At 42.3% G+C, this 27,248-nt stretch overlaps 2 protein-coding genes across 6 annotated transcripts; one reads left to right on the plus strand and one right to left on the minus strand.

The window, feature by feature from the left end:
- Positions 1-5,425: 5,425 nt before the first annotated feature.
- IDI1 (isopentenyl-diphosphate delta isomerase 1) lies at positions 5,426-11,673 on the plus strand. Of its 5 annotated transcripts, none has more exons than XM_042043470.1 (5): positions 5,426-5,537; positions 6,664-6,827; positions 7,827-7,919; positions 9,173-9,303; positions 9,855-11,673. In XM_042043470.1, the coding sequence occupies exons 1-5, from the start codon at positions 5,443-5,445 to the stop codon at positions 10,170-10,172; spliced, it is 801 nt and encodes a 266-aa protein (XP_041899404.1). In that variant the 5' UTR covers positions 5,426-5,442; the 3' UTR covers positions 10,173-11,673. The 5 variants fall into 5 exon arrangements, with proteins under 5 accessions (XP_041899404.1, XP_041899405.1, XP_041899407.1 ...); XM_042043471.1 differs by having other exon boundaries at positions 6,667-6,827; XM_042043473.1 differs by having other exon boundaries at positions 5,426-5,533.
- Positions 10,614-23,604, minus strand: GTPBP4 (GTP binding protein 4). Its single transcript, XM_042043469.1, has 17 exons — positions 23,499-23,604; positions 22,666-22,836; positions 21,404-21,507; positions 21,190-21,326; positions 20,487-20,587; positions 19,992-20,084; positions 19,293-19,484; positions 19,145-19,210; positions 18,364-18,453; positions 17,903-18,013; positions 17,567-17,644; positions 17,407-17,458; positions 16,705-16,805; positions 15,646-15,843; positions 14,678-14,743; positions 13,431-13,565; positions 10,614-12,956 (listed from the first exon to the last, which is right to left on the minus strand). The coding sequence occupies exons 1-17, from the start codon at positions 23,544-23,546 to the stop codon at positions 12,804-12,806; spliced, it is 1,896 nt and encodes a 631-aa protein (XP_041899403.1). The 5' UTR covers positions 23,547-23,604; the 3' UTR covers positions 10,614-12,803.
- Between the last annotated feature and the right edge of the window lie 3,644 nt (positions 23,605-27,248).

Here is a 27,248-nt window from a genome sequence, read left to right on the forward strand (position 1 = left end):
CCGCCCGCACAGTCCCGCGGGTCGGGAATGGCCCTGGGCCCAGGGAGGGCCTCCCGCCCGCACAGTCCCGCGGGTCGGGAATGCCGCCGGGGCCGGGCAGGAGCTGCCTCGCCACCACCCCACTCCTCGGCCCCGCTGCTTCCCGAGTCACCGTAGTGCTGCTGGTTAAACAGCGGAGGTGTGCTCCATCCCTACTGAGGTCCCTCGGGGTAACGCTGTGTTAGTATTCTGGTATTGTTACCATATTAAAACCGCTGCTGCTTTAGTTAGTTAGTTACCTCCAGTTACCTGCAGTAACACTGGATCAGGTGGACTGACAAGGCAGATGAAACTTTCCTGAAACACCACTGGAAATCAATTTTTTTTTTTTAATACAGAATAGCTGGGAGATACCTAATGTGGAATTTTTCTACTGTGTCTGCAGACTGAATGACAAAAGCAGCGCATCAAAGCTAACCACGATGTTCTGCAAGTAGGCTGTTCACTCTGAAGCCTACAACGCATAATTGAAATGTGATTAATTCCTTTGCTGATTAACACTTTGAATAAACCTCCACCTAAAATTCTTATTCATTGTAGCAGATAGTGAAAGTCAAAAGAGGCTTCGTCTAATTATTTTCTCTCTTCCAGCAGATTATCTTAACTGCCTTAGAAGAGGATGTAAAAAGGCCAGAAGAACATGTGCCAGTGAGAACTGAAAATATTACATTTTCTTTTAATGTGCTTCCCAACTATAAGTCTGCCTGCAGTTCTCATTGGTCTTTTTTCCTTTCTACCCACTTTTCTGCAGTCATGTCTTAAAGCTGTATTAAACACTGACAAAAATAGTGGTTTACCTTCTTATGAGCATATTTTTCATTACTGGAGGTCATTCTCCAAGATCACCAGCCTAACTGGTAGAGAACATCCCATAAGTTTAGCCTATTCCCTTCTTCAAAATCACTAAAAGGGAGCAAATTGTTTAGCTAAATGTTCAAAGGGAGACTGCACAGGCAAAAGGAGAGGGACAAGAGGTGGAACAGAGTTGTCCAGGAGAAAGCCTGAGCACAACCTGACCAAATGCCCCTGTTCAATGTTTTGAATTCTCTTTAGAGCTGGTTTAAGTTGTGGGTGGCTGAGCCATCTTAGCTAAGTGACAATTCAAGCTCTCAGCTGTTCAGTTTCTAACTAAACATTTTTAAGCCTCATTATCACTTCAAAAATTACCTTACCTTAATATAATACTACTGTACTGTAACAATTTTAGCTATAAGCATGAAGGAAAAACATGTCCAGCAGGAGTACAAAGATCTATGTTAGAGATTTCCTGGGGAGAACACTTGGCAACTTTCTTGTCCTCTGGAGCAGCACACTCCCTAGGAGCAGGGTGCATCACAGAGATGACCAATTTTTACCTGAAATACTGAAATACAGAAAGACAAGCTTAAACAACTTTTTCCTTGGTACAGGGTGCGTCACCTGAAAACTAACAGGCCCTGTATGGATACAGTTGCTTTTTCATGAGAAGAGAATGACAAGTGGCCAGTTGTCACTCTAGCTCTGCTACTGGTTTGGTTTTGTCACGGCACTGCAAGAGTAGCAGGCACTGTGTAATGTATAGGAGCAAGTATGGAACAAAAGACTGACCTGCTTTTCACAAAGTACCTGATACAAAACAAGAGACAGCAATATAGAAGCCTAGGGAAACGGGGCAGTACTAGCCAGCATCTTTTCAACAGCTAAGAAGCTTTTTAAATAAGCATCACCGTAAATAGAGTGGCAAAATTTAGGTTGTCCTGAGCAAATCTATCTCTGCACCCATGGCTGGACTTGAAAAGACAAGATAGAAGGCTTGGGAAATCAGAACAATAGCTGAATCTCCCATATAAGCATTTTTCAAACCTGTAAATGTAGCAGGAAAAGGCAAAGCCTTCTATCCAGAGCTCAAACCAAAAGAAAGAAAACCAAAACCAAACCAACCAAACAAAACAAATCTAAGGGAGAAAAGGACTCAAGGGTTATTTCTTGATTCATATAGGAAACCTCCTAATAACTCCTTCCTAGAAGAGTGGTTTCCTATACCATTATTCATTCACCTTATGCTGTATAAAATAATTTGGAAGCTGTCCATCATAGCACTCTTTCCATCAGCTTGAGATAGCAGAACTAAATGCAAATAAAGCATCCTACTTATATATTTAGCATATATGTATTACATTCTTACTACAAAGACATCTGTCTTCTCTGAAGCGAGCTGAAGCCAACCCACTTCCCTGAAAGAGGCCTTTTAAGAAAGAAGAGTCAAATGAACAGCAGATTAGTTAAGAATGGGAAGTATTTACTTCTCATTTCAGATAAAACCCAGGTTGCTTTTCTCTCAGCACATAAGTAGATCATTTAGACAAATATTTTCTGAAGAGCTATGACTCCAGGGCAGGAAAAGACTCCCAGGAAGAATTCTCTATGGAAACCAGGAACAAGGATAGCTCTGTAGCTGAGAAGGGTGAACTGGAAGTCTTAAACTTCAGAATGAGTGAACAGGAAGCTGAAAAAGAAGGTTGGATGTGAAAGGAGGAAAAGAAGCCCATTAATTTTCCTTGGCAAATCTGAAAATTGAGGACAAGCATTTTTCAGGAGTTTATTCATTCTATGCTGGGGTCAAATGCAAGGTTTGTTCAGCATTTATTTCATCTTGTAGTTTGTCATCATTTTGTTTAACTTGCAGGAGAATTAAAAGGTTTTCCTTCAGTTTGGTGAGAGCTGTACTTCCCATTCTCTTAGCACATACCGAAAGTCTGTCAGTGGTTTGAAGCTGGTTGGATTTTCAGGTGAAATTAAAGACTTTCCAATTGTTACAGGAAACTGGTTTTTTCCCTCGTTAATAGAGCATTTGAAAACAGTCAGCAGACTTCAGGAAATGCATTAATTAAGTCTCAAATGCATTTATATGTCACTTCAGGCATTCTGCTTATGGAGGGTGGAGTAGCAGTTCAGAGGTTTCAGAGAAGTGCATCCCATTACAAAAATTAGCATGCTTTGTTTCAACACAAAGAGCCTTGAAGGTGCAGAGCAAGTCTGGAGGGGAGCAAAAGGAAAGATGATACAGGTGACATAAAACACCTGATCCTGAGCATATCTTTGGTTAAAGGCTTGGGAAATCTCTCCTTTGTCCCTTTTGTGAAAATGATTTGTTTTGTCTCCGTCACCCTTTGTCCCTGCTTCTTTGCCTCTCATTATCCACCAGGACTTGTTGTCACTTGCTGCTGCTCACCAGCATTGACTCAGGTGAAGTGCTTTGTTTGTCTGTGCAAGACAGGAACTGGAAATGTCTCTGTCAGGTTCTAAAGTGCCTGTATAGAAGTTTCAGTAGTTATTACTAGGAAGAAATGACTCTTTATCATCTATAAGAACACTTTTTCTGGTTTCCCTCTGCTCTGTGGCCTGAAGGTCACTGTACACCTGCTCATGTCCCATGCTAGCTGTGCCCTAGGCACAGACCCATCTCTGCCTCCCTGGGGAGAAGTTTCTATTCTAAAAGAGCTTCACTTGCAGGAGAGCTGCTTGTTAACTCTGTTGTCTTCATATGGAATGCTGGTTTGTATGTCCATCTCAGTAGTTGTATTTTTGATAGGTCCGTGTAGCTTGCTTTGTTACTTTAGGAAAATGATAGAGGGAAAAAATAACAGGTTGGGTTTTTTTAATCTGGAACAATGAAACAAGCAAGTGATTGATCTGCTGAAGGATGTTCTCAGTATTTCTCCAAAGCTCAGTCTCCAGTTACTGTGGTTTTGTTCCAGTGACTCAGCAATAAGTAATCTGTAAAGTAATGATAAGTAAACTCAATAAAAAGTAATCTGTGTACATTTCAGTCCTTTATGAGAGTACATATTTATTATTAACATTCTTGTGATAACATTAAATTTGTAGTATATTAACGAATAACACAATATTAACATTAATTCTAATATTTTAATGTTATGCTTTATGTAGTTAAAGGGATATGTAGCAGCCAGCACATTGCTACATTCTTTTTTTTTTTCACTTTTGATGCTCTGCTGGTTTCAAGTGGCTTTCAACCAAACCACCTCCACTCTTTTCTCTTTCACCAAGCTCTGCACAGGGGAATGCTGTAAGATGTTCCCCTTGTAAAATATTAACTGTCCATTTGAACATTTGTGCTGCTAATGATATTTCTAAATCACAGGCCATCTGTCCTGTTCACAGGAAAAATCGAACAAACCAGACTGAAATGCTAGAACTTGAGCTAAGAGGGAATCAGAGCAAGACACGCCTCCAAGACATGTTAAATGTAATTTCTAGGCCTTTTATAGCATCCAGTCATAAACCCAAATCTGTGGATGGGCAATAAACCAGCAAAAGTCTTGCTGAGAAGGTGCTTAGTTATGGTGGTGTGAAGTTTCTAGGGGCTGGTATTGAAGTTTTTCTAGTTTGGTATCTGTGCATATCTAAACTGCCATATCTGACCAGTTCCTCTTGGCAGCCTGCCTGTGCTCCAGTCCTACCCTGAAAGTGTGTTTCTTTCTCTGGCGTTCAAGCGCTCGCTGAGTCAGGCGATTTCAGAGCTTCCCACCAGCTGCAGCTGTCGGTGCAGGACGGAGCGAGTATTCCCCGCCTCCCGTTGCCACAGGCTGGGATCTCTGTGGCACACACTGAACCTCTCTAGATCAAAGGATGCTATTGTGGATCAAAGAAAACATCCAGGATTAAATGTGTCCTAAAGCCCTGTTACTCTGCAGTCCCGGGCTTATGGCCGCCACCCGAAACACTTCCACAACCGGGCAGACATTCGGTCCAGGAACTGTTTCCCACAAACACCGGCACATTCGGAGGAGCCAGTGCTTGAGCACAGTCCTTCGGTTTTCGTGGGTGGGGTGAAAAGACAATAAGCAGCGCTGAATGTTAGAAATATTCAATCTTCAGACATTGCAATGGGCTGCCTAAGGAGGTGGTGGAGTCACAGTCTCTGGAGGTGTTTAAGCAAGGAGTGGATGCGGCACTCAGTGCCGTGGTCTGGCTGACAAGGTGTCGTTCGGTCATAGGTGGGACCCGACGATCTCAGAGCCCTTCTGCAGCCGAGCTGGCTCTGCGGCGCCCGGGGACCGTGGGCAGCCAAGGGCGGGCCGCTCCCGCTCCGGCTGTGGGCACGGCCGCCGCGCCGCTCCCATTGGCCAGCCTGCCGCCGCGCCCTGTCCCTATTGGCCATCCCGCCGCCGCGCCCTGTCCCTATTGGCCATCCCGCCGCCGCGCCGCTCCCATTGGCCATCCCGCCGCCGCGCCCTGTCCCTATTGGCCGCTCCGCGCCTGTCCCGCGATTGGCCGCGCGCGCCGCCGCTCCCGCCTGTCACGGGCGGCCTCGGCCCCGCGCCGCAGTGGGGCGATCGGGCGATGCGGTGACGTCAGCGCCGGGCGGCAGCGCCATTGGCGGGCGGGGCGTGACGAGAGATGTGGCGCGCGCTGCGCCGGGCCGGGAGCGGGGCCTCTTGGAGCGGCCCCGGCGTGAGGGGAGAGCGGCGGGTCCCGAGCGCACGGACAGGCAAGTGAGTGGGGAAGGGGGCTGCGGGGACAGCTGCCGAGCCGGCCGAGGGCGGTCATCCTGCCCTTCAGCCCTGCTGAGGCGCATCCAGAGCGCTGTGTCCAGTTCTGGACTCCTCAGTACCAGGGAGACGTGGAGCTCCAGGAGCGGGTTCAGCGGAGGGCAACGAAGGTGATGAAGGGTCTGGAGTATATCTTACAAGGAAAGGCTGAGGGAGCGGAGCCTGTTCAGTCTCGAGAAGAGACAGCTGAGAGAGGACATCATTAGTATCTATAAATATTTATGGGAGGGTGCCAAGAGGATCATCCTCATTGCTGAGCAATAAGACGAGAAAGAGGTAACAGGCAGAAATTGATGCACAGGAATTTGCACCTGAACGTGAGGAAGAACTTCTTTACTGTGCAGGTGACCGTGCACTGGAACAGGTTGCCCGGAGACGGTGTGGAGACTCCCTCACCGGAGATAGTCCAGAACTGTCAGGATGTAATCCTGTGCCGTGTGCGCTGGGATGACCCAGATGGAGCAGGGAGGGTCACCAGGTGACCCCCTATGGTCCCTTCCAACCTGACCCATTCGGGGATTCTTTGGGCTGCCGAGAGCACGCCCACGGCAGCAGAGGCTGGGGGCAGGGGAGGTGTTGCTTTGGAGGTGCCTCGGGTTCAAACCCTGGTACCGAGCCTTTACAGACGTGTGGAGGGGAGAAATCCTCTTGCACAGGATGCTCGGCGTCAAAAATGTAGCCAGAGTTAGTGTGCACAGCGTGCACAGGCGGTGGGGTGAGGCGAGGTGAAATTTGGAACTGGAATTCGGTTCAGTTATTCAGCTGACAGTCAGCTGCCACTGGCAGCCCATAAAAATGTTAGGCTCAGCATGGCTGTCCTGCAGCAGCTGCTGCAAGGGCTTCCTGAGAAATATAAATGTCTCAAGCACCTGCCAAGCGTTGCTATGTGATTTGTATTGTAGATAGGAAATTTCAGGAACCTAAAAGCGTGTAAACTCTCTCAAAATACGAGTGGTGTGCAATTTTTACACCATGTCAGAAAAACAAGCCATTTGGTTATTTCTCACACTCTGCCCAGAACCTTATGGATGTTGCTTTTAGTGAATGACTCTTCATTGTCTGTCTTCAGTAGAGTGTGTGCTACCATCACGATGCCTGAAGTAAACACAGATCAGCTGGATGAGCAGCAGGTGCAGCTCTTGGCAGAGATGTGCATCCTTATAGATGAAAATGACAATAAGATTGGAGCAGATACCAAGAAAAACTGTCACTTGAATGAAAACATTGATAAAGGTACGGCTTGCTTATCTTCTAATTGAACCATTAAGTTGATTAAATATTTTCAGAAGCGGAGTCATGATTAAATCAAAGCCTTAGTATCAAGTGAGTGTTGGATCAAACCAGAGCAAGTACCTTCCCATAGGGCCCTCCACCCCAGCATAAAATATCTGATGTTAAAATTCTGCAGTATGGAGGAACATTCAATTGGAGGCAGTTGCAAAGGAGAGAAGTGTGTGATTGCACATACAAGCTTGATAAATACTTTTAATCACGTTTTGAAGATAAAATAGTATTTTTCCTATTATGGATATCTGATTCTATGTAGCTTTTTATAAAGAATGCTGTTTGCTTCTTTGCTGAGTTCTTTTCAAGTAGAAGAGGCTTTCATTTTGAAGTAGTTCACCCAGAGCTCTGCTTCAAACACTGCTAATAGGAAAGGGTTTAACTGATTTTGGGTTTATTTGAGGTTGGTCAGATGCAGCAGTGTCACATAGTAGAGTGTGACCTCCTTTTGTGTACTTGGGGAAGGCATCTTTCTGAAGAGTGAGGAATAACAGACTCAAAAGGTGAAGAAAACAGCAATTATACTGTTTTTAATGGAGCCTATTTTCCTTGTACTTCTGTGATGCTTGAAGGGTCTTGAAATTCTGTACAGTTTTTTAGGAATTTTTGAGTCATCTCTTTTTTTGTAAATTTATGGATGCCAGGCTCTGTTTGGAAGCTTGCCCAAATGTGCACATTCGGAATGGTGAACTGAGCTTAGAAGAGCTCCTCTGTTGCATTTTTGTTCTAGGCACTTTTCTAATTTCATAGTTTTTCATAAGCTGACATAGAAACCTGAATAATAGCTCTTGAGTTATTTATCAAATCCTTGGGTTTTAACATACATTAATTTTAGATTGGATTATGTAAAAATGAGGCCATTCTATGCCCTTAAACTATCTTCATATGTTTTTTTCTCTTCTGTGAAATATCTCCGTTTTGTTGTTTGGTTTTGTTTCTTTTTTTTAGGTTTACTGCACCGAGCTTTTAGTGTTTTCTTATTTAATACAGAAAATAAACTGCTGCTGCAGCAGAGGTCAAATGCAAAAATTACATTTCCAGGTTAGTACTGAAACATTATATTTATAAAAATGTTTTATTTAAATCAATATTTAAAAAAAAAAAAAAGTCAATCCAATCCTGCAGTGTAACTCATTATGAGGTTTTAGAATTTACTACTTTGGAGAGGACCTACTTCCAATACTTTTGAGAGTTCAAGATATCTTGTGGGTGAAGTGAGATAATGGGAGCACTCGTGTATGGTTATATATATTCTTGGGAAGTGGTTGTTCTGTGACATGTGATCCTGTTGATGCAAGGGCAGAGGGTGTGGTGTTTACCCCCATCTGCTGCAAGACGTTTGTTGGAGTTGAAGAAATGACTGTGGTAGCTGTGGAGTGTGTCCCACTCCACTGGTAAAAGCTGATGTGCAGCAGAGCTCTGGTGCTCGGGAGATCTGTGGACCTTTGTGTTGTCCTAACAAACACTTCTTCCAGAAGTGAGACTGTGTGGCCAAACTATGCAGTGCATGACTTTTGAACACTCCTGAACTATTGCTGACAAATGTAAATGGAGAGGCATAAAACTAAGGAGGGGAATAAAACAGGAATAGCTTAGATGAGACATGCTGGAGGGAGCATGAGGTTGTCTGTTGCAGAATTTTCAATGGAAAACAAAATCAAGTGTTTCTAACTTCAGGAAGGAAGATCTTTTTCTTCTTTCCAAGGGAATCTTTAGTAAAGAGATTGCTTTTAATTTTTTCTTTCACTGCTAACCAGTGAAAATGCTCAAGTGTGGTTTGTAGATATTCTATCTCTATTTTAGATGCTTTTGAGCTTGACTTTTACAGACAAAAGGTTGAAACAGAGTATGGATCGGTTGTCCTTTAAACACAGTTATAAACCTTGTATTTAATTCTACTTACTGTCAGCTGGTCTTGAAGCTCTGGGAATATTTTGCATATCCTGTAACATATAAACTCCCAAAAGTAATTTTAATTGGCATTTGAGAGGTAAACAAGGTCTTTATAGACTAGCTCTCGAAGTTGTTGTGTTGGGGACAAGAATGCCTGTCCTCGTGTGTATCAAACACTAACCTGCTGAGCAGTGCTTGGCAGAGGCACATCCCAGTGCAAAATATGTAAAGGAAAATAAGAAGTGTAAATATCTTCTTCTGTGACCTTTCTCTGCAAAAGAGAGACAAAGCTGTCATGTGTTGAATAACTGGCTTCTGTCTCTGGGGGATTTTGGTGTTGTGGGGTTTTTTTCCTAAGTCCTTATAAGTGTCAAAAATGGATTCATCCAAACTTCTTGCAGACTGTTTTACCAACACATGTTGCAGTCATCCTCTAAGCCATCCACAAGAACTGGAAGAAAATAATGCCATTGGTGTTCGGAGAGCAGCACAGAGACGACTGAAAGCAGAGTTGGGAATTCCCATGGAGCAGGTAAAGGAAGGAGGGAGAAATGGGAATTCTTGCCAGTGTTTGCCAGTTTACAGACTGTGTCTGGCAGAGTCAGCCTCAAACCTAAAAATGAGCTTATCTTTGGAGATGCAGAGAACTGAGTGAACTTCTGAGATCACTGGAGGGCAGGCTTACACTTGGTCTGTCAGTATGTGTTTCTGACCTTGGCTTCAAGTAGTTGTTGAGTCTTTTCCTTGGGGGTAAGGGGTAGGTGCAAGTGTTTGTCTTCACCAGTGCTCACTGAGTGTGCAGTTGAGTCTGGTAAACGTTATTTAAAACATACCATATAGGAGAAATACACTTCAAGTATTACAGGCTGAGTCTGACTAGAGAAATTCTGTGCAATTCATGCCATCAAAGCACTTTAAATTTTGTTTTCCTAGTGATTCTTTGTGAAAAAGTACATTGCCGTTGTACACTTGGGAAAAAATAATTTCTAAGGAGGAGGATACCAGCTGATAAATGGTACTGCAATGCCCAGCAGTGCAATTCTCCTGGTCTGGCAGTGCTTCTGACATGTGATTTGGTTGTAGGTAACTCCAGAAGAGATCTCCTACCTGACACGAATACACTACAAGGCCAAGTCTGATGGGATCTGGGGAGAACATGAAATAGACTATATCTTGTTTGTGCAGAAGGATGTGACACTGAATCCCGACCCCAACGAGATCCAAAGCTACTGCTACGTGACACAGAAAGAACTGAAACAGCTCTTGGACAAAGCTGCCAGGAATGAAGTTAAGATTACTCCATGGTTCAAGCTGATAGCAGAGACCTTTCTTTTTAAGTGGTGGGATAACCTGAGTAACTTGAACAAATTTGTTGAGCATGAAAAAATACACCGAATGTAAATAGCTGGGATGAAAGGTGCTGAAGGCTAACAACGATGTGTTGTCCTATTAACACTGATAAATCATGACTTAAGTGCAGAGAATTGGTCCACATGGAGCATGTTTAATTTATACAGATGTTGTTATAGCCAATGTTTTTTCTTCTTCTTCATCATCTCTTCCCCCTCCTCCTTGGTTCTCTTGGGCGAGTTAAGCTTGATCTCATGTAAAATGGGTAACAGTAGCATGAAACCCCTGGGTTCCTCTTCCTCCATTGCCTGGTGAAAGATCCTCAGCCTGTGTGTGCCCTGCACACCTGGGAGGGAGCCTGGGCACTTCCTGCCCAGCTCAAGCAGAAGAGCTGGGGTGTTCCCACTGAACTTGGCCACGCCTTAAATAGTGATTACACATGATTGTGGGCTCTGCTGTGATGTTAAGACCAGTTGCCAGAAGAAAAAACAATTCAAAGTAATCAGGATTATTTTTAATTGCAGAAAGCAAATCTCTTCAGCTACTGTACTCTATTATTAACCAAACCCATAAAAGCTTAAGTAATTGGATTGTCTGTGTGGAGTGAGTTTGACTTTGAAGTGCTGACATATGTGATAACACTTTAGATAATAAACAGTGTTTGGGGTCTTTTTCCCCACCAGGCTTCTCTGATTAGCTAAGTACTGGACATCTCTTAAATTAAAAAAAAAAAAAGGTTAATTACACCAAATGTAAATGGTAGCTGTCTAATGCCAGTAGTCTGTCTTTGGAGACAGGATATGCACTAAATGGCTCTTCTCCGTTTTCCAGGAAACAAAGGCATCTTGATACAAGGGCTTTTCTTTTCCCGTAATAGTCATTCCCAGACAACTCAAACCCACTGAACCCCAAAATTCAAGACTGACAATTTGTGGGCTTACAGTGGGTCTTGATGTCATTTAATTAGAAATTGTACCAGAGTACCAGAGCTAATCCTTTTTGATCTTGCAGTCAATTGCTAGTAACATGGAAGGCTTTTTTCAATGAGACAAATACTTAAAGGTGCTTCAATTTTAATTACAGATTCGGGAGGGAGGATCCCCAAAGAAGTTTGTGATTTCTTCTGTTAGCACACTACTCAGGCTAGGTTTCTTAAGCTCTCCCAGAGCCTGATGAAATAGGATGTTTGTCATTCCACTTCTCATTGCAAGTAAACCGTGGTTTTAACAAGTCTGTCTGAATTCGGGGTAAAATTAACTTTTTCCAGTGGTCAGGGTTTCTCTTTCTCATCCCAATTGTGACTGCAGCACTGAAGTTTCTGTGTACTAGCACCTCCAGAGGTTCAACACGTAGAGGTTTTAAAGCCAAGTCTGTACGTGGGCCAGAACTGATGTGTTGTTTCAAAGCAACTTATATCGGGTGAGGGGACAGTGATGTGACGTAGCAGCTCTCTGGAATTCAGTGCAATCAGCCATGGTACCCAGCTGTAGGTACGGAGTAGTTTTCAAATACTTTTTAAATCTAACTTTATAATTAAAACACCTTACCTAAACCCTTGGACTGTTGTTTTCTTTTCAGATGTGAAGCCATAAGGAGAATAATCTCTGTCATTGCCACACTATAAGCACCACCCTGCCCATTAACCACCACTGAAGCAGCACGATATGGGTGGGGCAGCAGGGCACAGATCTACTGAAAAGAAGTTCTGTTTTTCTAGTTCAGCTTGGAGAAAAAGCTGGCAAAGCAGATCCTAAAGTAAAAATACTGTGCATAAGAGAAGTTTTGCTTAACAGTTCCTCAGAGGCTCCCAGAAGTTTATAATGCATCGTTTTACAAACCTCTAGGTAACCATTGACCAAGTAGGAACAAAAAGGAAATATTTCACATTTGACAATATATTTTGAGCAGAGACAGAATTTTGTCTATCAGGTCCTGAAGGGAAAATGTCTTGCTAAGCCAAGGATGGCAGTAGCATATGTTTGGGACAAAATTTCAGTCTGATCCTCATTCTCTACATATCTGAAATATTAATACTAATGTGAAATATTTGAAGTTGTAAGGTGTAACCTTCCCTGCCCACGCTGTTTTAGGTTATTACAGATGGCAGGTCACTACCAGAACTGCAGCTGCTCCTCCAGTCACCCCGTATCTTAGTAAAGTGGCAGCATTTCTTCCCTGTTTCAGTGCACAAACACAAGCTTTGTGCAGTCCTTGTTGGTGTCCCAATACTTCCCCACTAATTTCAGCCTTCTACAGCAATGTAAATTCATCACAAAGAATTACTTTGTGTGCAGCAATCCAAACCTTACTGAACCCAGGCCATTAAAGGTAGTTTAACAACGTGTACACACTTCTAGATTTAAACTTATTTAAAATTAGTTTTGTATAGAAATATAAATACTTTACTGATACATGAAAATCAGGAATAAGAACATGGAAGAAAGTATTTTTTATGTCTGTTTATAAATGGCTGCCACTAGTATTGAGAAATTTCTCATGGTATTGGTTGGAACTGCACCATCAAGGTATTGAAACACTGAACTTGAAGTATCTTAACCACTAACACAAAACACCAAGTACTACCAAAACAGATGACAGGACTAGAAATCAGTTTTAATAAATTTAATTTTGATTTTAAATTTGATTTTTTGATTAGCTTTTAATTTTGATTCAGAAGACTGCTTATCTTCTCTGTGTTTTACCAGATTTTCTCTTCCCAGCCAGCAGATGTTTTGGCTTCAAGTTAAATATGTGCCTGTCTGCCTCTCCTTTCCTGCCCAGGCGGTTCATTTTCTTTTGAGCTTTCTTTGCCATGATCTTGACCTTCTTCACCATCTATTTAAAAACAAACAAACAAACATGCAGAGTAACTTCCTCAGTAACTCAGGCAACAAGCCTTACCTTTAAAAAAACCCTGGATGGTTTTATCAAGGACAACACCAACTCTAGAGCAGTATCACTGCAAGTGACACTAACCCTCCTTAGCAAAATTTTTTCCAGTACACTAACAGAGGATCATGCTATCCCTGGAATTCCTCTCTTACTAACAGTGGAACTCCATAGTTTGCATAATTTTTCCTTCAGATTTGCTTTTAGAGACAAAAATTAAAATGCACCCTTGGTCTGTATGATTACATGTTATTTTTTGGAAGGAAGTACAGAAACATAGAGTCCAAATGAAAAGATGGTGAAGCTGTAGAGAGAACGAACACAAATTCTGGACAACCAACCAGCCTACTGTGAAGTTTCCCAGGAGCTGGTCTAGGTACAGTCACACTGGCTGAGCTGCCATACAGGTAAATAACAAACCTTTTCATCCCGAAGGCCGGACACGTCCCGTGGTGTGCGAGAGCAGCTGCGACTGCGTGACACCGACTTGGGGGTTTCAGACTCATCCCGTTTACGCTTCCTCGTGGTACTGCGGGACCTTCTCACATAATGTGCCTGAAATTGAAAACATAATTTAACCATGGAAGCCAGAAACAATCAGTGCATTTCTAATCAGAGTAATAGGAAAAACAGGAAGTGGATTGCTGTGATAAATTATATTGGTTATTCCGTAGTAACATAAAGATCTTGACAGCTGTTGGTCACTGCCTCTCTGTCCTACAGGAACACTCAAATTTCAGTGAATATTAGCTTTTTCTCCTCCATAATTACGAACTCCGGTTTTCTCTTTGTTGGGGGGGGGGAGTAGACTCATAAGTAATTAATACAAAGATACAAATTAATGGATAGCAACACTGAAGCAATTTTGCAACAGCAAAAAAGCAATGAAGAAACTTACCCCAATTAGTGTCCTGTGTAAAGGGCAAAACCATAAAGATTTTCAGACATGAAAACTTATCATGTTATAGCTAAGTATTACATTCCTTCTCACTGAGATCACTCCTGCATCAACATGGCATGGCAGCTCTGAGAACCATAAATGCTTGCTCCAGATGTGTAGTGTTGACAGTCCTTGTTTCCTAACTAACTCCTTGATTAGCTAAAGAATTAGAGGTCTCAAGATCCAGGGAGTTGTGATACTGCTGGATTTGCTGTACAAAATGAATTTTTTTTTTATTTCTGTTAAAATGAAATGCCTCCTGAAGGCCAGTCTCTGAAGTACTTTATCTGCCTTACATTTAAAGATGCCAGCTGCCCTCAAAAACTTCAATTACAGTTCATGGAATTAATGAACTATAAAAAATAGACCTGATCTGTTGTTATACTATTTCTGACACAGTAGAGTCTCATCCAACAAAGCAGACTTGAAAATTAAGAAGTATGTTTAGCCAAGCCTGTTCTCAAATCCTGCACAAGTTCCAAGAAAGCAGTGCACATATATATATATGATTCTTGATAAATGTTAGTTTATTTTTTCAGCTTACCCTATGTGCTTTGCTCATGTTATTAAAAAAATTCCAGTACCAACTGCATCATCTGCAGCTCCTATTTCATCCTTAATAGATCCTATCTCTCTCTTGTGCCAACTATTATAAGCATTTCAACTGTGCTCAAAGAAATTTAAGTCTCTTTTAGATAAATATTATGTTTAATTAGCAAAAACTTACATCATCTTTATTAGTCATGTCAAGTCCAAGATCAGTCATTTCTTTCTCTAGCACCTTCCGCTGGACCTGTAAAAACACAGTTAAGAAAACATGTTTCTTTCAGAAAAGAATGGTCCCACCTTATCTTTTGTCTCAATACACCACCACAAGTCCATTATATTAACTATATATTTTTAGCTTTATCACAGCCACAAGCAGATACTTGAAGTCCTACCTTCACATTTCACATTTCGTTTTTTGCAACTTAATTTTCTTCACCCATAAATTCTGTTTCACAGGATTGCAATGGCCCAGCATTTCCTAAAGATCTTATAAATAGATTGCCTTTCTGGGGGAAGCTGACAAGGAGAGGTATTTTGGTCAAAAATGTTTCCTTTTCTCCTAAAAGGCACACTCTCTGGAGAAGGTGAGAGCTATTGGGGGCAACAGCAGCTAGATTCATTTTCTCAAAGTGTCTAGTTATCAGTTTATTACTTTGCAATTGTCCCGGACTGGTCAGAAGAGACTCTGCCATCAGAAAGCGTGATACCTGGCTTCCAGAAAGACACATGACCTTTTCCAGAACTGGGAGAGGCCCGCAACAAATTTTACATGATTGTGATTTTAAGTAATTATCTAATTCTTATAATTATTTTAATTTAAAGCAAAAAGATAGTAATAACAACTACAATGAAACAACCCACTTAACACAAACTAAATCACACTGAAAACCTTTTCTGCAATATATATGGAATTTTACAAGATGCACTTGTGTACAGTGACACACAAGAAAAAGGGCTACTATCCCTCACTTGGTGTGGCCTCCACAGCTAAGCAGTCACCAGAACTCCCAGGACAGAAGAAAGCAAGCAGTGCGAGGGCCAAGTATGAGAAAAAGTCACCAGTTCCACTACCTGATAGTGATACATGCTTTCATGATGTTGTTACACATCTGCAGGATTTTGTTACAGAACATGTTCTACACTCACCTTTTTAGCTGTTCTAGGCATCCTTGGACCATGAACGTCTTTTTCCTTTGACTGCAGGATTTTCAGTTTCTTCTTTTCTCGGATCTGTCTCGCCAATTGTCTGATTTCCATCATTTCTTCATCTTCACTTTCTGGTTCACTGTCATATTCTCCAGCAGCTTCTCTCAGCTCTTCCTCTTTCTCCAATTCTTCTAGTTTCTTCGATTTTGAAGAGATAAAATGGGGATCAGATCCTTGACTTACAATCCTCAACATTACATTTTTGCATGGTCTTGGGCCATGACAGCCCAAGAAGGAACTACATAATCTGATAATGACCCTCTGAGCCACACCTAACTGAGCTGGTGATGGAGATCACTGTGAACCCATGGCACAGCCCTGTGCAGACTAACTCCATCACACCACATCATCACTTGGCCAAATTTGTGTGGCGGCCCAAAGCTGCCCAGAGTGTGACAGCAGCTGTACTATCCTGTGAGCTGTGCTTGCTGTGCCATTTCTGGAAACAGACTCTGAAAACCCTTCTCTTTCAATGTTCAGCATGAGTCCAGAACACCAGCAATTCAGAGGAACTCAACTGCGTAACTGGCAGGCTCCGTGGGCTGCACTCACCACTCCTTCTTAGCAACCAGCAGGAAATCCAAACAGTGCTTGTTATTAAATACAAATGTTACAAATTGAGCATTCAGTCCATTTCCTCCATAAACATAAATCTGATGGATGAATTTCATATTCTTAAAAATTAATAAAGTTTGATAGCTACATTTCTGTAGCTGTAGTCAAAGAATTAAGAGAAAACTTGTAGTGCAAACCTCGTATGTTAGAATGGAACAGGTAAGATCACCGTCATTCTGACAAGGTGAAGCAATTTTCCATTCTTCTGAAATTCTGACCGTGATCATTCAAAAAATAGTATCTTTTCCCATGACAAGTGCAGACAATGTAAAAAAGAACAGGTTCTCATTGTACATTGTTTTTAATCTACAAATAGTAATTGACATTAAACAAATAAGGGATAAAGATGAAAGAAAAGCATAAGGCAAAAAATGGAAAACTCACTCTCATTATATCTGGATCTATGTAGTCAAGTATATTATGGCCTTCCCATATCTCTGGAATCTTATCATATTTCTCAGATGAATCCATTAAGTCCCAGTATTCTTAAAAATACAACAAAAGTTGATAAAGAGACAAAAATTAATTTCAAAGAATGTTCCATGACAAAAAACAACAATCAGAACACACACACAAAAGAAGTGCCCTATCCCTAAGAATCTGGCAGCACCTCTGCCATATAAATATTTCTGATCTCCATCCCACTGCCAAAGATTATTCAGTAATGGCATGACCCACTGCCCCAAGACACGCTAGGCAACAAATATCCAGCTGAAACACAATACATGCAGTCTCTTTCATATTGATACTTTCTTAACAAAGAGAGCATCAGAAATTAATGAAGTACTACCATACAGAATGGAAAGAAAAAATCACTGGTCTGAATCATCTGACCAGTCATTTTATGTCTGTGACATGAGTGGGAAACAACTAAGTGACATCACAAAACACACCACTAAAGATCACCAGTTCTGGACCAGAAGGATAGTGTGCAATGAAATGGTGGCACTGGCATTTAGTCGAAAGGAATCAGGTTTAGGTATTCCCCCTTAAGGCTGGAATAGCCACAGTTTACTGCTTACTACTACTAACTACTACTACTACTACTACTAGTACTACCACCACCAATTCTTATGTCATACTTACTCTGCAGATCCAAAATATAATCATCTCCCATTTCAAGTTCAATATCTCTCTCCTGCAAAGACATACATGGCTTTAGGTACCATCTAATTTAGAAGCAATGGACCAATACAGCAAATTTAAAACCCAGCTGCTGATTTCCTGATTTACAGATGCCACTTACCAATTTCCTCCTGGGAGTGTCTACTTCCATGCGTTTCTTACGTGCTACTACTCCCTCAGGTATAAAAGGCAGTCGCTCCTGGAATAAATCCACCCCAACAATAAAGGGAAAAGAAGTTCACATCAATGTTTTTTTACACTGCTATAAATCACCAGCTGCACTGTAATGTATTTTTGAAGAATACAAAATCCCAAGCTCCCACCAGGAAGGGCACTTAGAGATAATAAATTAGAAAACTTCATCATATGAATCTATTCACAGATTAACAATGACAGAATTCTTACCCTACTTAAGAAGTACTGGAAATACATTAAATAGTGCAAGCATGTAGCATACCTTGTTATCTCTTTTGGTTGGCATGGCCAAGTGTAATCTATTCAGTACTTCATTCACTTTGTTTCCTTTCATTTTAGTATCAACACGATGGGCCAAGAGTCTGTCACAGGCCTGAAAGTGCACGTAAGGTGAGGAATGAAGCCTTTTAGACACAGCAGGCATTCAACCGCAAATATCTAGCGACACACTCTCTTATTATCTTATACTTCTAACTCTCAAGAAAGCATCCAACTATTTTATATAAAAAGTATCATGGGAGGATGCATTTGCAAGTACGTGTTTTTAACAGGACTCAGAAAAAAATCACAATTTAAAAATAATTATTATGACATTATTTTCCATTTTCACCCAAGCTCACTGAGGCGCAACAAGGAAAACATTTTTAAAGTTTATCGCTATAATGCAGTTTAACTGAGATCAAGTTCATGCAAGTGAAGCAAAATGTTAGAGAAGGCACCTACCTCTGTTTTAACTTGGATTACACCTTCTTCAGTTAGAGTACTTGTCTCTATTACGGAAAATCCTTCTGCTTCAAAAGCTTCAAATATTTTCTAAAATTGAAAAATTTTCCCAAATAATAACATCCTGTGCATTTCTTTCTATACCAATACATTAAGACCAGAAATCTTAATCCAGTATCAATACATGCAATGTATTAGTATTTTATTAGAAGGTGTTTCTAAAAAGACGACAGAAAGTTTACAATTACAGTTCTATTTAGTCTCTTTCTTTTATAAACAAGTAACTACTTTATAAAAGGCACCTATAAATGACCCAAAAGGGGAAAAAAGAGAAACACAAATTCTATGTGCTTTAACCTGTAGATACAAAAGAACTAGGTCTGCAGGACCTTTTATTGCAACTGTTCAGCAACACCTGTCAGTATAGTGCTCACTGTCTCTGAACTGTCACTGAACTGGTGAGTGAGTAAGGCTACTGTCTAACTTCCAATTACAGCAGTAACTGAAAGTTCTCACAGCATCAGAGATTTCTGAAACCATTAAGAACCTGCCTTCTGTTTGGCATTTACAATATTCAGGCAAGGATCTACATTAGACAGTACTAAAGAAAGATGGGGTCAAGACCTGCAAAAAGCTACTTTCCACTGCACTACTAGGGCAGTTCAATAGAGAAATATCATGTAAGTTTTGCCCAGTACAAATAATAACCATCTACAACTCACACACACACAGTATTTTTGGTAAACATCAGAAGATGAAGAGGTGAGAGAAATATCCTAACCTGACTGTCTTCAGGAAGTTCTGAAATCCTCTTCACATCGCATTTGTTTGCAACGATTATAAGTGGCTGGTAAGAAAAAGCAAAATCTTAATTCAAGTTACCATGTTATAAAACACTGGGGTTTATTAATAATGTGAACCAAACACACCTTGTTAGCAAACAATGGCTTAATATTTTTGAAAAGCTCCACCTGCTCCTCTAGGCTATGCCCACACTGCTCAGACACATCCATCACGTAGAGCACAGCAGCACGCAGATGTGCCAGGGCAGTGATAGCCTGCATCTCAATGGTGTTCCTGTCCTCCAGGGGATGATCCAAAATGCCAGGGGTATCTACAACCTAAGATTAACATCATTAAGTCAGGTGTTATTGATCAGCTATTGCAGAACACGTGCTTGATTGTTCATCAATATTGTCTTTTTTAAGACAGCAATACTTTCTCCTTTCAGTCACAAATAGGACTGTGAGCTCTGCCAAACAGAATCTGAAAATGGAGAAATGGGATAAGAATGAGGTTTCAGCATAACCAACACTCCAAGTATTGCAGAGGAAGGGAAAATGCTGCCCCAGCCTGGCCCAGAATTTGACAGTGATAAAAAGTGATCTGGCTTTAGTCAGTAATTCCATTTCCCATCTTCCCTCCAATCGAAAACAGACCCATACACGTACATTTTCAGAACAGGTTTTGACTGCTGCCCTCATTTGGCATGCTGTACCTTGCCAAGCAGCTGTCACACACAGCATGTCTCATCCAGACAAAAAAATGCAACTCCCATGGCAAAAAGGCAAATCAGACTATAACCAGCTCACTCTTTCAAGAAAATGCAAAACAGTAACAGTTCTTACCTGCCAGCGTAGATACTTATAATCCATATGTCCCACAAAGAGAGATTTCGTGGTGAAGGCATACGGCTGCACTTCTACATCTGCTCTTGTAACCTTGAAACAAGATTTAGTCACACACATTTATTTAAAATTTTCTGAAGTTGCAAACAGTATATCATAATTATAACAGACTTCTTTTGCTACACAGGGAAAAAAAAAAGCTAAAAAATGGTTATTCTAGCTTCTCTGCAAGCAAATGCTTGTCAAATGCAAGCAAATGTCTGTCAGAAAATATGCTAATGGGATGCTATTTTGGAAAAGATAAGGACTTTAAAGAGTGAAATCTATCATAATTTCCCATTTATTCCTCCAGGAATTTCATTCAACCTCTCCTCACACATTTAAACTTGCTACTGCTCACATCAGACACTGCCACGATATCAAATTGTTTAGAAGTTACCTTATTTTAATTACATGGTTATCTCAGTATTATTTATGGAAAAACCACTCACATACCTTATTTATAAAGCTGGATTTCCCAACATTTGGGTAGCCACACAACAGAAGAGTTCGTGTGTTGGGATCAATGGTCGGCAAACGAGACAAATGTTGTCGCACTGAAATGTTAAAAGATTTTTTAAAATATCTGTGATAAATTAAGTTTTACTGAGATGGGGTAAAAATACATATGCTGAATTTTTTACATAAAAATTAGTAACATTTCTGATATAACATGATCATTTATGAAAGTGTGTAATAGTTTGCAGACTCCACCAAGTATCTACATGCAACAAAAATAAAATTTCATAAATATTTAAGAAATGAATACCACTGTCTTATAGCTAGAATGATTCCACCAAATCAGGCAATGTAACCTGAAGGACTAATAAGTCTGAAGTAAGGAGTAACGTTTGCAAAATCTTTAGCAATTATTTTTCACATATATGTTAATGAAAAGAATGGTAAGTAAAAGCATGGCTGTGACTTTTGAACAAAGAAAAAAGTTTTATCACTGTTACTAATACCATACCATTTAAAAAATACTCAAAGAGAAAACTATTTTGTTGAAAAATAAAGTAAGTATTTGGGGATTTTAAAACTGTTTCTGTGTTTCCTGGATCTGTAACCTGTACTAAACGCATTCTTCTATATGCTATTAAGCACAATAAACTTTATATCCAATTCACATGCCTTTTTTCAGCCCAGATGTAACACCAACCTTGCTCCAAATACTCCAGGCTTTGTTTCTGTCTCTTGATGATGGTGCACATGCGTCCCAGGGCCGCCCGCTTGAGCTGCTTGCAGCGGTACAGAGAATCTCCGTACTTCATGAGCCGCACGTAGTCCTTGGCAACACTGCAGGCACAGGAAAGCAGAACTCAGCCACCAATCCACCATGCACGTACAAAAGCAAAGAAATCAGTGCCCCTTACTTGTCAATCAGATTCTTGGCAATATTGATCTGCCCCAAAGCCAGCTTGTAGTGATCTTTGTCATACAGAACATTCATCAGATCCGCGTAAAAAGGATGAATATCCTAAAACAAAAGCACAGTATTAAATTTAGTCTCATGTTTTCTTTCTTCAAGAGGACTATTTCTTGGACATTATGTAAGTTCTACTTTTTTCTCCAGTACAGCAATACAATGATGCTAAAAGCCAAACAGTTTTCACTACTATCTGATGTAAGAAAAATAATCTGCTTGGTCATTAAATCTATGAACCTTAATCGCTCTGAATTTCTTCTGGAGACACATCTTTGACTTACTCATACAGAGTTTCCATTTGATCTTTTGCTTTCTAAAATACTTCAAACTTTGAAGTCTTTTTTTCAAGTAAAAAACTTCAAGAAGCCAACAGAAATTGTCTCTAAAAGGAAATTCATATTATAGCAGAAACACAGCAATACTATTAATTCCTTTTTTTTCTCCTGAATGCTACATCAAAATGCTATACAAGACTGGATAAAAAGGGTTTTTTAAATGCCCAAATAAATCCTCACATTTTCAAGGAAGTGGCATCTCTGGTGCAAATCTTTTAAACAAGAGTATATCAGCTAGATATGTATTTATCTGAAGAAATTTCATCATGTGATGTTGAAAAAAAAACCCAGAAGGTATTTCTGTGAATTACGGAGCAACACTCACTGGATATTAAATTATCAAGAAAAACAATTTAACAGGTCGACAATGTCAGCATGAGCAGAAAACTGCCCATAAAAAAGTCCCACTGGACACATGGATCCAGTAGCAGTCATTGGAAGTTAATACTGTGTTTCCAATGCAACCCTTTATGGGGCTGAGAACAACATTTGTGTTGTCAAAGTAACTCCTGAAGATGGAAAGCAATGTGATATATTATGGTATTTCTTGCTTTCTGGATGTATTTTCTACGGAAGACTAACCCTAAGTGCAGTGTCCATATGCACACACAAAGAAGAAATAGGCAGACACAACATACTTTTAAAACCCCCCCCATTTTCTCTTCATTGAACAGCAACTACTAACAAACATATTTGATCAGCTAAAAGCTCATAAAATCCAACCTCTAATGACCATCCACGGGCTAGACTTCTGTTCTTAGCAGGAAAATACTACTTTTGCAGTACAGGCTTTGCCCACAACTACTCACAGTAAAGTCTACTGGAAATCAGCTGAACTGTCTACAGTGAAATCGGCAAATGAGAAAACACTTACATCTAACTTCGGGAAATCTGTTAAGATCTGAGTGAGTCTGTCGTGGTAATTCTGTTGGGTATATTTGACTTTTCGCATATAAAAATGTCGAATCCGATGGATTTGATAATGTTTATGAATGACAGTTGGGGTCTTTCGCTGAGTCTTTGACAATGTCAAATCTATGAAGTCCTGCAATCAAGGAAACATGATTAATTACACAAAACGTCACGTTTTTGTAAAGGCAACAATTTTATGTTGGTGGAGGAGCAGCTGACGAGCGAAGTGCATCCACAGTTCGACACGTATGTTTAAGGACAAGCAGAAATAAGCAGTTTGCATATTCCATTTCAAAGAACCGCGGGCCGCCCCCGGCCCAGCCGCCCCAGCTGGTCCGAGCCCTGCGGGGAGTTCCCCTCACCGGGCTTAATTTAAAACCCCTTCCTCAGACTGGCAAAGGACTTTATTTTGAACGAAGACGCTGCGATAAGGTTCATATGATGAGGTTCGGTTCAGGTTTGGGGGGATTTTTGTGGGGGCCATCCCGACAGCCCCGCAGGGAGAAGCGCGGCCTCAGAATCCCTGCTCAGGATCGTCTCTGACAGGACCCCCCCGACACTGTACATGGTATGGGCCGCCGGGCCCAGCAGCGCCAGCCCAGGGCGAGTCCACGGCTCTCGCGGGAGGGGAAAGAGGCGAAGGCCGACACCACGCCGGCACCGCGGAAGGGGCAGGAGGGCAGCGCGGTCCTCGGGAACCGCCGGGCGGGAGGGACGGCCCGGTGCCGGAGGGCGCTGAGGGCCGGGGCAGGGACAGGGCCGGGGCGGACAGGGGCCGGGGCAGCGCGGCCGTACCTTGGCAGACGGAACCACCGTGATCTTCTTGAAGTTGTAGAGCGCCATGGCCACCGCCAGCGCCGCGCCACGCGCCGGAAAGGAAGCGGGACCCGGGCTCTCGCGAGAGCTCCGCGCGTCCGGCCCGGGAGGGAGGGGAAGAGAGCGGAGCGGAGGAGGGAAAGAGGGAGGGAAGGAGGGGGAGAGAGAAAGAGGGAAGGAGAGAGAGAGAGAGAGGGAAGGAGAGAGAGAGAAAGAGGGAAGGAGAGAGAGAGAAGGGGGGGACGCAGGCAGCCTCTTGGGGTTGAGTCTGGGTGTTGCCAGAGAAACACTTGACCGCGAGCAGGATTCGAGCAAGGGCTCCTCGATGTGATGGTTCAGGGCAGACATGGCTTGTGCCCGTAGGGCCGAGAAGGCAAAATACACCGTCTCCCTGTTGACCGATGTGTAAAGGCTGATTTCCATTAGCACGAAGGAGCAGAGAATAAGGATGGGGAAAGGGACCCCAAAAGCCTTATCGGGGCCAAGGGGCCCCCGACTGGCCTCCTCCCCAGGCTGTCCGAGCTGGCAATCAGCGCTGTGGTCCAGAAGGGGCACCCACCAGGTGGGTCTGCAGGAGCAGCCCTCTGGGTTACCTGGGGGATACCTGGAAGAACATCCTGGGATTGTGCAAGAATCACAGAATAACAGAATCAGTTAGGTTGGAAAAGACCTCTGAGGTCATCGAGTCCAAACACCACCATGTCAACTAAATGCCACTTTGCCACATTCTTAAATCTTTCCTTAAACACTTCTGGGGACAGTGACTCCACCACCTCCCTGGTCAGCCTGTTCCAATGTCTGATCATCCTTTCTCTGAAGAAATTCATCCTAATGTCCAACCTAAACTTCCCCTGGCGCACATTGAGACTATGTCCTATTGTCCTGTCGCTGGTTGCCTGGGAGAAGAGGCCAAGCCCCACCTGGCTGCACCCTCCTTTCAGGCGGTTGTAGAGAGTGATAAGGTCCCCCTTGAGCCTTCTGTTCTCCACGATGAACAACCCCAGTTCCCTCACCCGTTCCTCATATAATTTGTGCTCCAGACCATTCCCCAACTCCATTGCCCTTCTCTGGACATGCTCCAGCACCTCGATGTCTTTATTGAAGAATGTCACGCCTTGAAGAATGTCTTGGGAGACATACAGGATCTTTAGAGGAAGGACCAAAGCTGTGAAGAGCGAGGGATTAGTGTGAATAAGGGAGGAAAAAGTGTGGGGAAATGGAAAGAAAAGGGAATAAAAGAGGCCAGTATCACATCATGGTCAGTACAGATGTCTGACCGTAGCCTGCACATCCTGTCACCCCAGTCTGCCCTTCTTACTAAAGTCTATTCCTGACCATTTTCCAGATTGAGGGGGCTCTCTGTTCTGTTCCTGCAAGTATGAAGCCAAGTGCCTGCCACAGGAAAAGAGGCAGAGACCCACGGTGGCCATGTTTCTGGGGTGGCAGGAGCTTGAGGGACTGTGGTGCATGCACACTGTGTGTCAGTGTACATGTACATGCAGACACACGTACTTGACAGGCTGAGAAAGTTGGGGCTGTTCAGAGGAAGTTGTGTGGAAACCTCATAGCAAATTTCCAGTGTCTGAAGGGGGCCTACAGCAAAGCCAGAGAGGGACTCTGTGTCAGCAAGTGATAGGACAAGGAGTAACGGGTGCAAACTGAAAAAAGGGGAAATTTAGGTTATGTGTTAGGGAGAAATTCCTCACTGTGAGGGTGGGGAGGCACTGGAACAGGTTGCCCAGAGAATTGATGGATGCCCCATCCCTCGCAGTGTTCGAGGTCAGGTTGGACGGGTCTTTGAGCAACCTGGGATAGTGGAAGGTGTCCCTGCCCATGGCAGGGGGGTTGGAACAAGATGATCTTTGAGGTCCCTTCCTCAAACACAAACCCCTCTATTTATGTGTGTGAGTGCACCTGGGAGAGCAGGGGCTCCAGGGGCCAGAATGACCCAAGTGTCAAGGGTCTGTGTGAGTGGACACATGCACAGGAATATCTGTACTGCGGGTGCAGGTGCACACTCAGTCTTCCTTCCACATGGGCCTGAGGCCATGGGGCTGCAGCAGCCTCACCTCCATCAGGCTGCTGGGTTCCTAACCCCAAACACACACACTCTTACTTCCCTCTTTTTTTTTTTTTCCATTTCATTTTTTTCATAGTAACTTTCAGTGACTTGTCTCATGCTTAATTGTAAATATTTTCAGATAAAAGCAAAGCACGAGTGAATTCTGGAGCAGTTTATGAACTTGATTGTACCCTGTGCTCTGGGGCTTTTTGTGTATCTTCAGCAAGCATGAGATCCAGAGATCTAAGATACCTGAATGTAGGCACACACTGCAGTCTGCATAGCTATCCCTGTTTTCCACTTGACAGTATTAGTAAGCTGGCATGCACATCAGTTTTAAATAAATTACAAATTACTTGATACACTTTGGGAGGCAAATTAGTTTAAAAATTAGGAATTCCCTTGGCTTCCACACTAGGGAAGGTTTTTTTTTCTTCTCTCCACACAAAACATAATATTTTTTCCACTTGAGAGAATTCAGCTATGTATTAATCTGTCATTGCACATTTTTCTACAGTACTAGAAATTTAAATGCATAACTCCTTTTACATTTCCTTTATTTCACTGCGCTCCTGGTTTTGCTGAGATGCTCCAAACAGCTGTCCAATGCAGTGGAAATTTGTAAGGTATTTGAAAAGTAAGAATTCATTTTATCAGCCAGACAGTAGTTAATCCTTTCCAGCAATTAACTTCAGTAATGACTGTATGAGCACTATTCTATCATAAACATGCTTTTAGAGCCATTCCTGCTTCCAGTCTCATGGTGGGGCTGCAGTTGCCCCCTTCTGAAGGGACATGCAGCTTCCTAAACATTTTGATATGACCACTTCTGTCTGCCTTCTTGAGCAGTGAGATTTGACTTCACACTTTATTTCTCTTGCATTTTGCCTGCAAATACATCATTTTATAGAGTAGAAGGAGCTTTTGTCCCCACATTTCCTCATTTTCTGGAAAGATCCCTCCAGGAGGTGGCCTGGGACACTCAGACTGCCCAGCAGCTGGGACCAGCAGCCCCAGCCCTCCCCAGTCCGTGGCACTTTTAGGTGTGAGCCCCCGAGGCCCACATGCCCACTGCAGGGACTCCAAACTCACGTGCAGACATGCCCTGTGCACCCCCCATGAAACTGATCCTCAGCATTCAGATTCTCCAGGAGCAGGCCCTGGCACCCCTGCTCTCGCACTGCCTGTACATTACTACTTTCTCAGACAGTTTTCAAGAGAATGAGTTCCAAGACAAAATTTGGGTACTGTTCTAGGTATTGTGTCCTCTTATTTCAGAAGTCAGGAGAAGTAAGACCATGTCAAGTTATGTTTCTTTTGGTCCAGAAACCCAGCTGATTTTCTACACTCAGACATTCTCATTCGTATTAATGATAAATTTCTGGCATGTAATGCTTATTCTCCATTTCATGTTTAAAACTAGTAGACTGTAATTCGTATCAATTTGAAATCGAACAACACAAAATTATTCTTGTACGTTGTACAAGGGTAACTAATAGCACCAGCAAGACTCAGACCATGTGCTGTGCCAATCAGCCAGAGAGGAACTTGGAAAAAGAGGCACAAGAATGGACACTGGTAGATGGCAGGTATGAAAAACTATTGCTTCTTCTCTAGCAACTCCTCCAGGCTTCATCAGAGAACATTGATCTCTGAACTACCAACCC

The sequence above is a fragment of the Corvus kubaryi genome, unplaced genomic scaffold (genome assembly GCF_017639235.1).
Source record: "Corvus kubaryi isolate FWS band 111438036 unplaced genomic scaffold, C.kubaryi_AGA036_p1.0 37398, whole genome shotgun sequence".
NCBI classification, from domain to species: domain Eukaryota; kingdom Metazoa; phylum Chordata; class Aves; order Passeriformes; family Corvidae; genus Corvus; species Corvus kubaryi.

Excerpts from the sequence above, each read along its gene's own strand:
- IDI1 (XM_042043470.1), top strand. The coding sequence starts at position 5,443 with ATGTGGCGCGCGCTGCGCCGGGCCGGGAGCGGGGCCTCTTGGAGCGGC. Across the intron at positions 5,538-6,663 it reads CCGAGCGCACGGACAGGCAA|TAGAGTGTGTGCTACCATCA; the intron begins GTGAGTGGGGAA and ends GTCTGTCTTCAG. Across the intron at positions 7,920-9,172 it reads TGCAAAAATTACATTTCCAG|ACTGTTTTACCAACACATGT; the intron begins GTTAGTACTGAA and ends AACTTCTTGCAG.
- GTPBP4 (XM_042043469.1), bottom strand. The coding sequence starts at position 23,546 with ATGGCGCTCTACAACTTCAAGAAGATCACGGTGGTTCCGTCTGCCAAG. Across the intron at positions 21,508-22,665 it reads CAGATTTCCCGAAGTTAGAT|GATATTCATCCTTTTTACGC; the intron begins GTAAGTGTTTTC and ends CTTTTGTTTTAG. Across the intron at positions 19,485-19,991 it reads ATAAGTATCTACGCTGGCAG|GTTGTAGATACCCCTGGCAT; the intron begins GTAAGAACTGTT and ends TGTTAATCTTAG.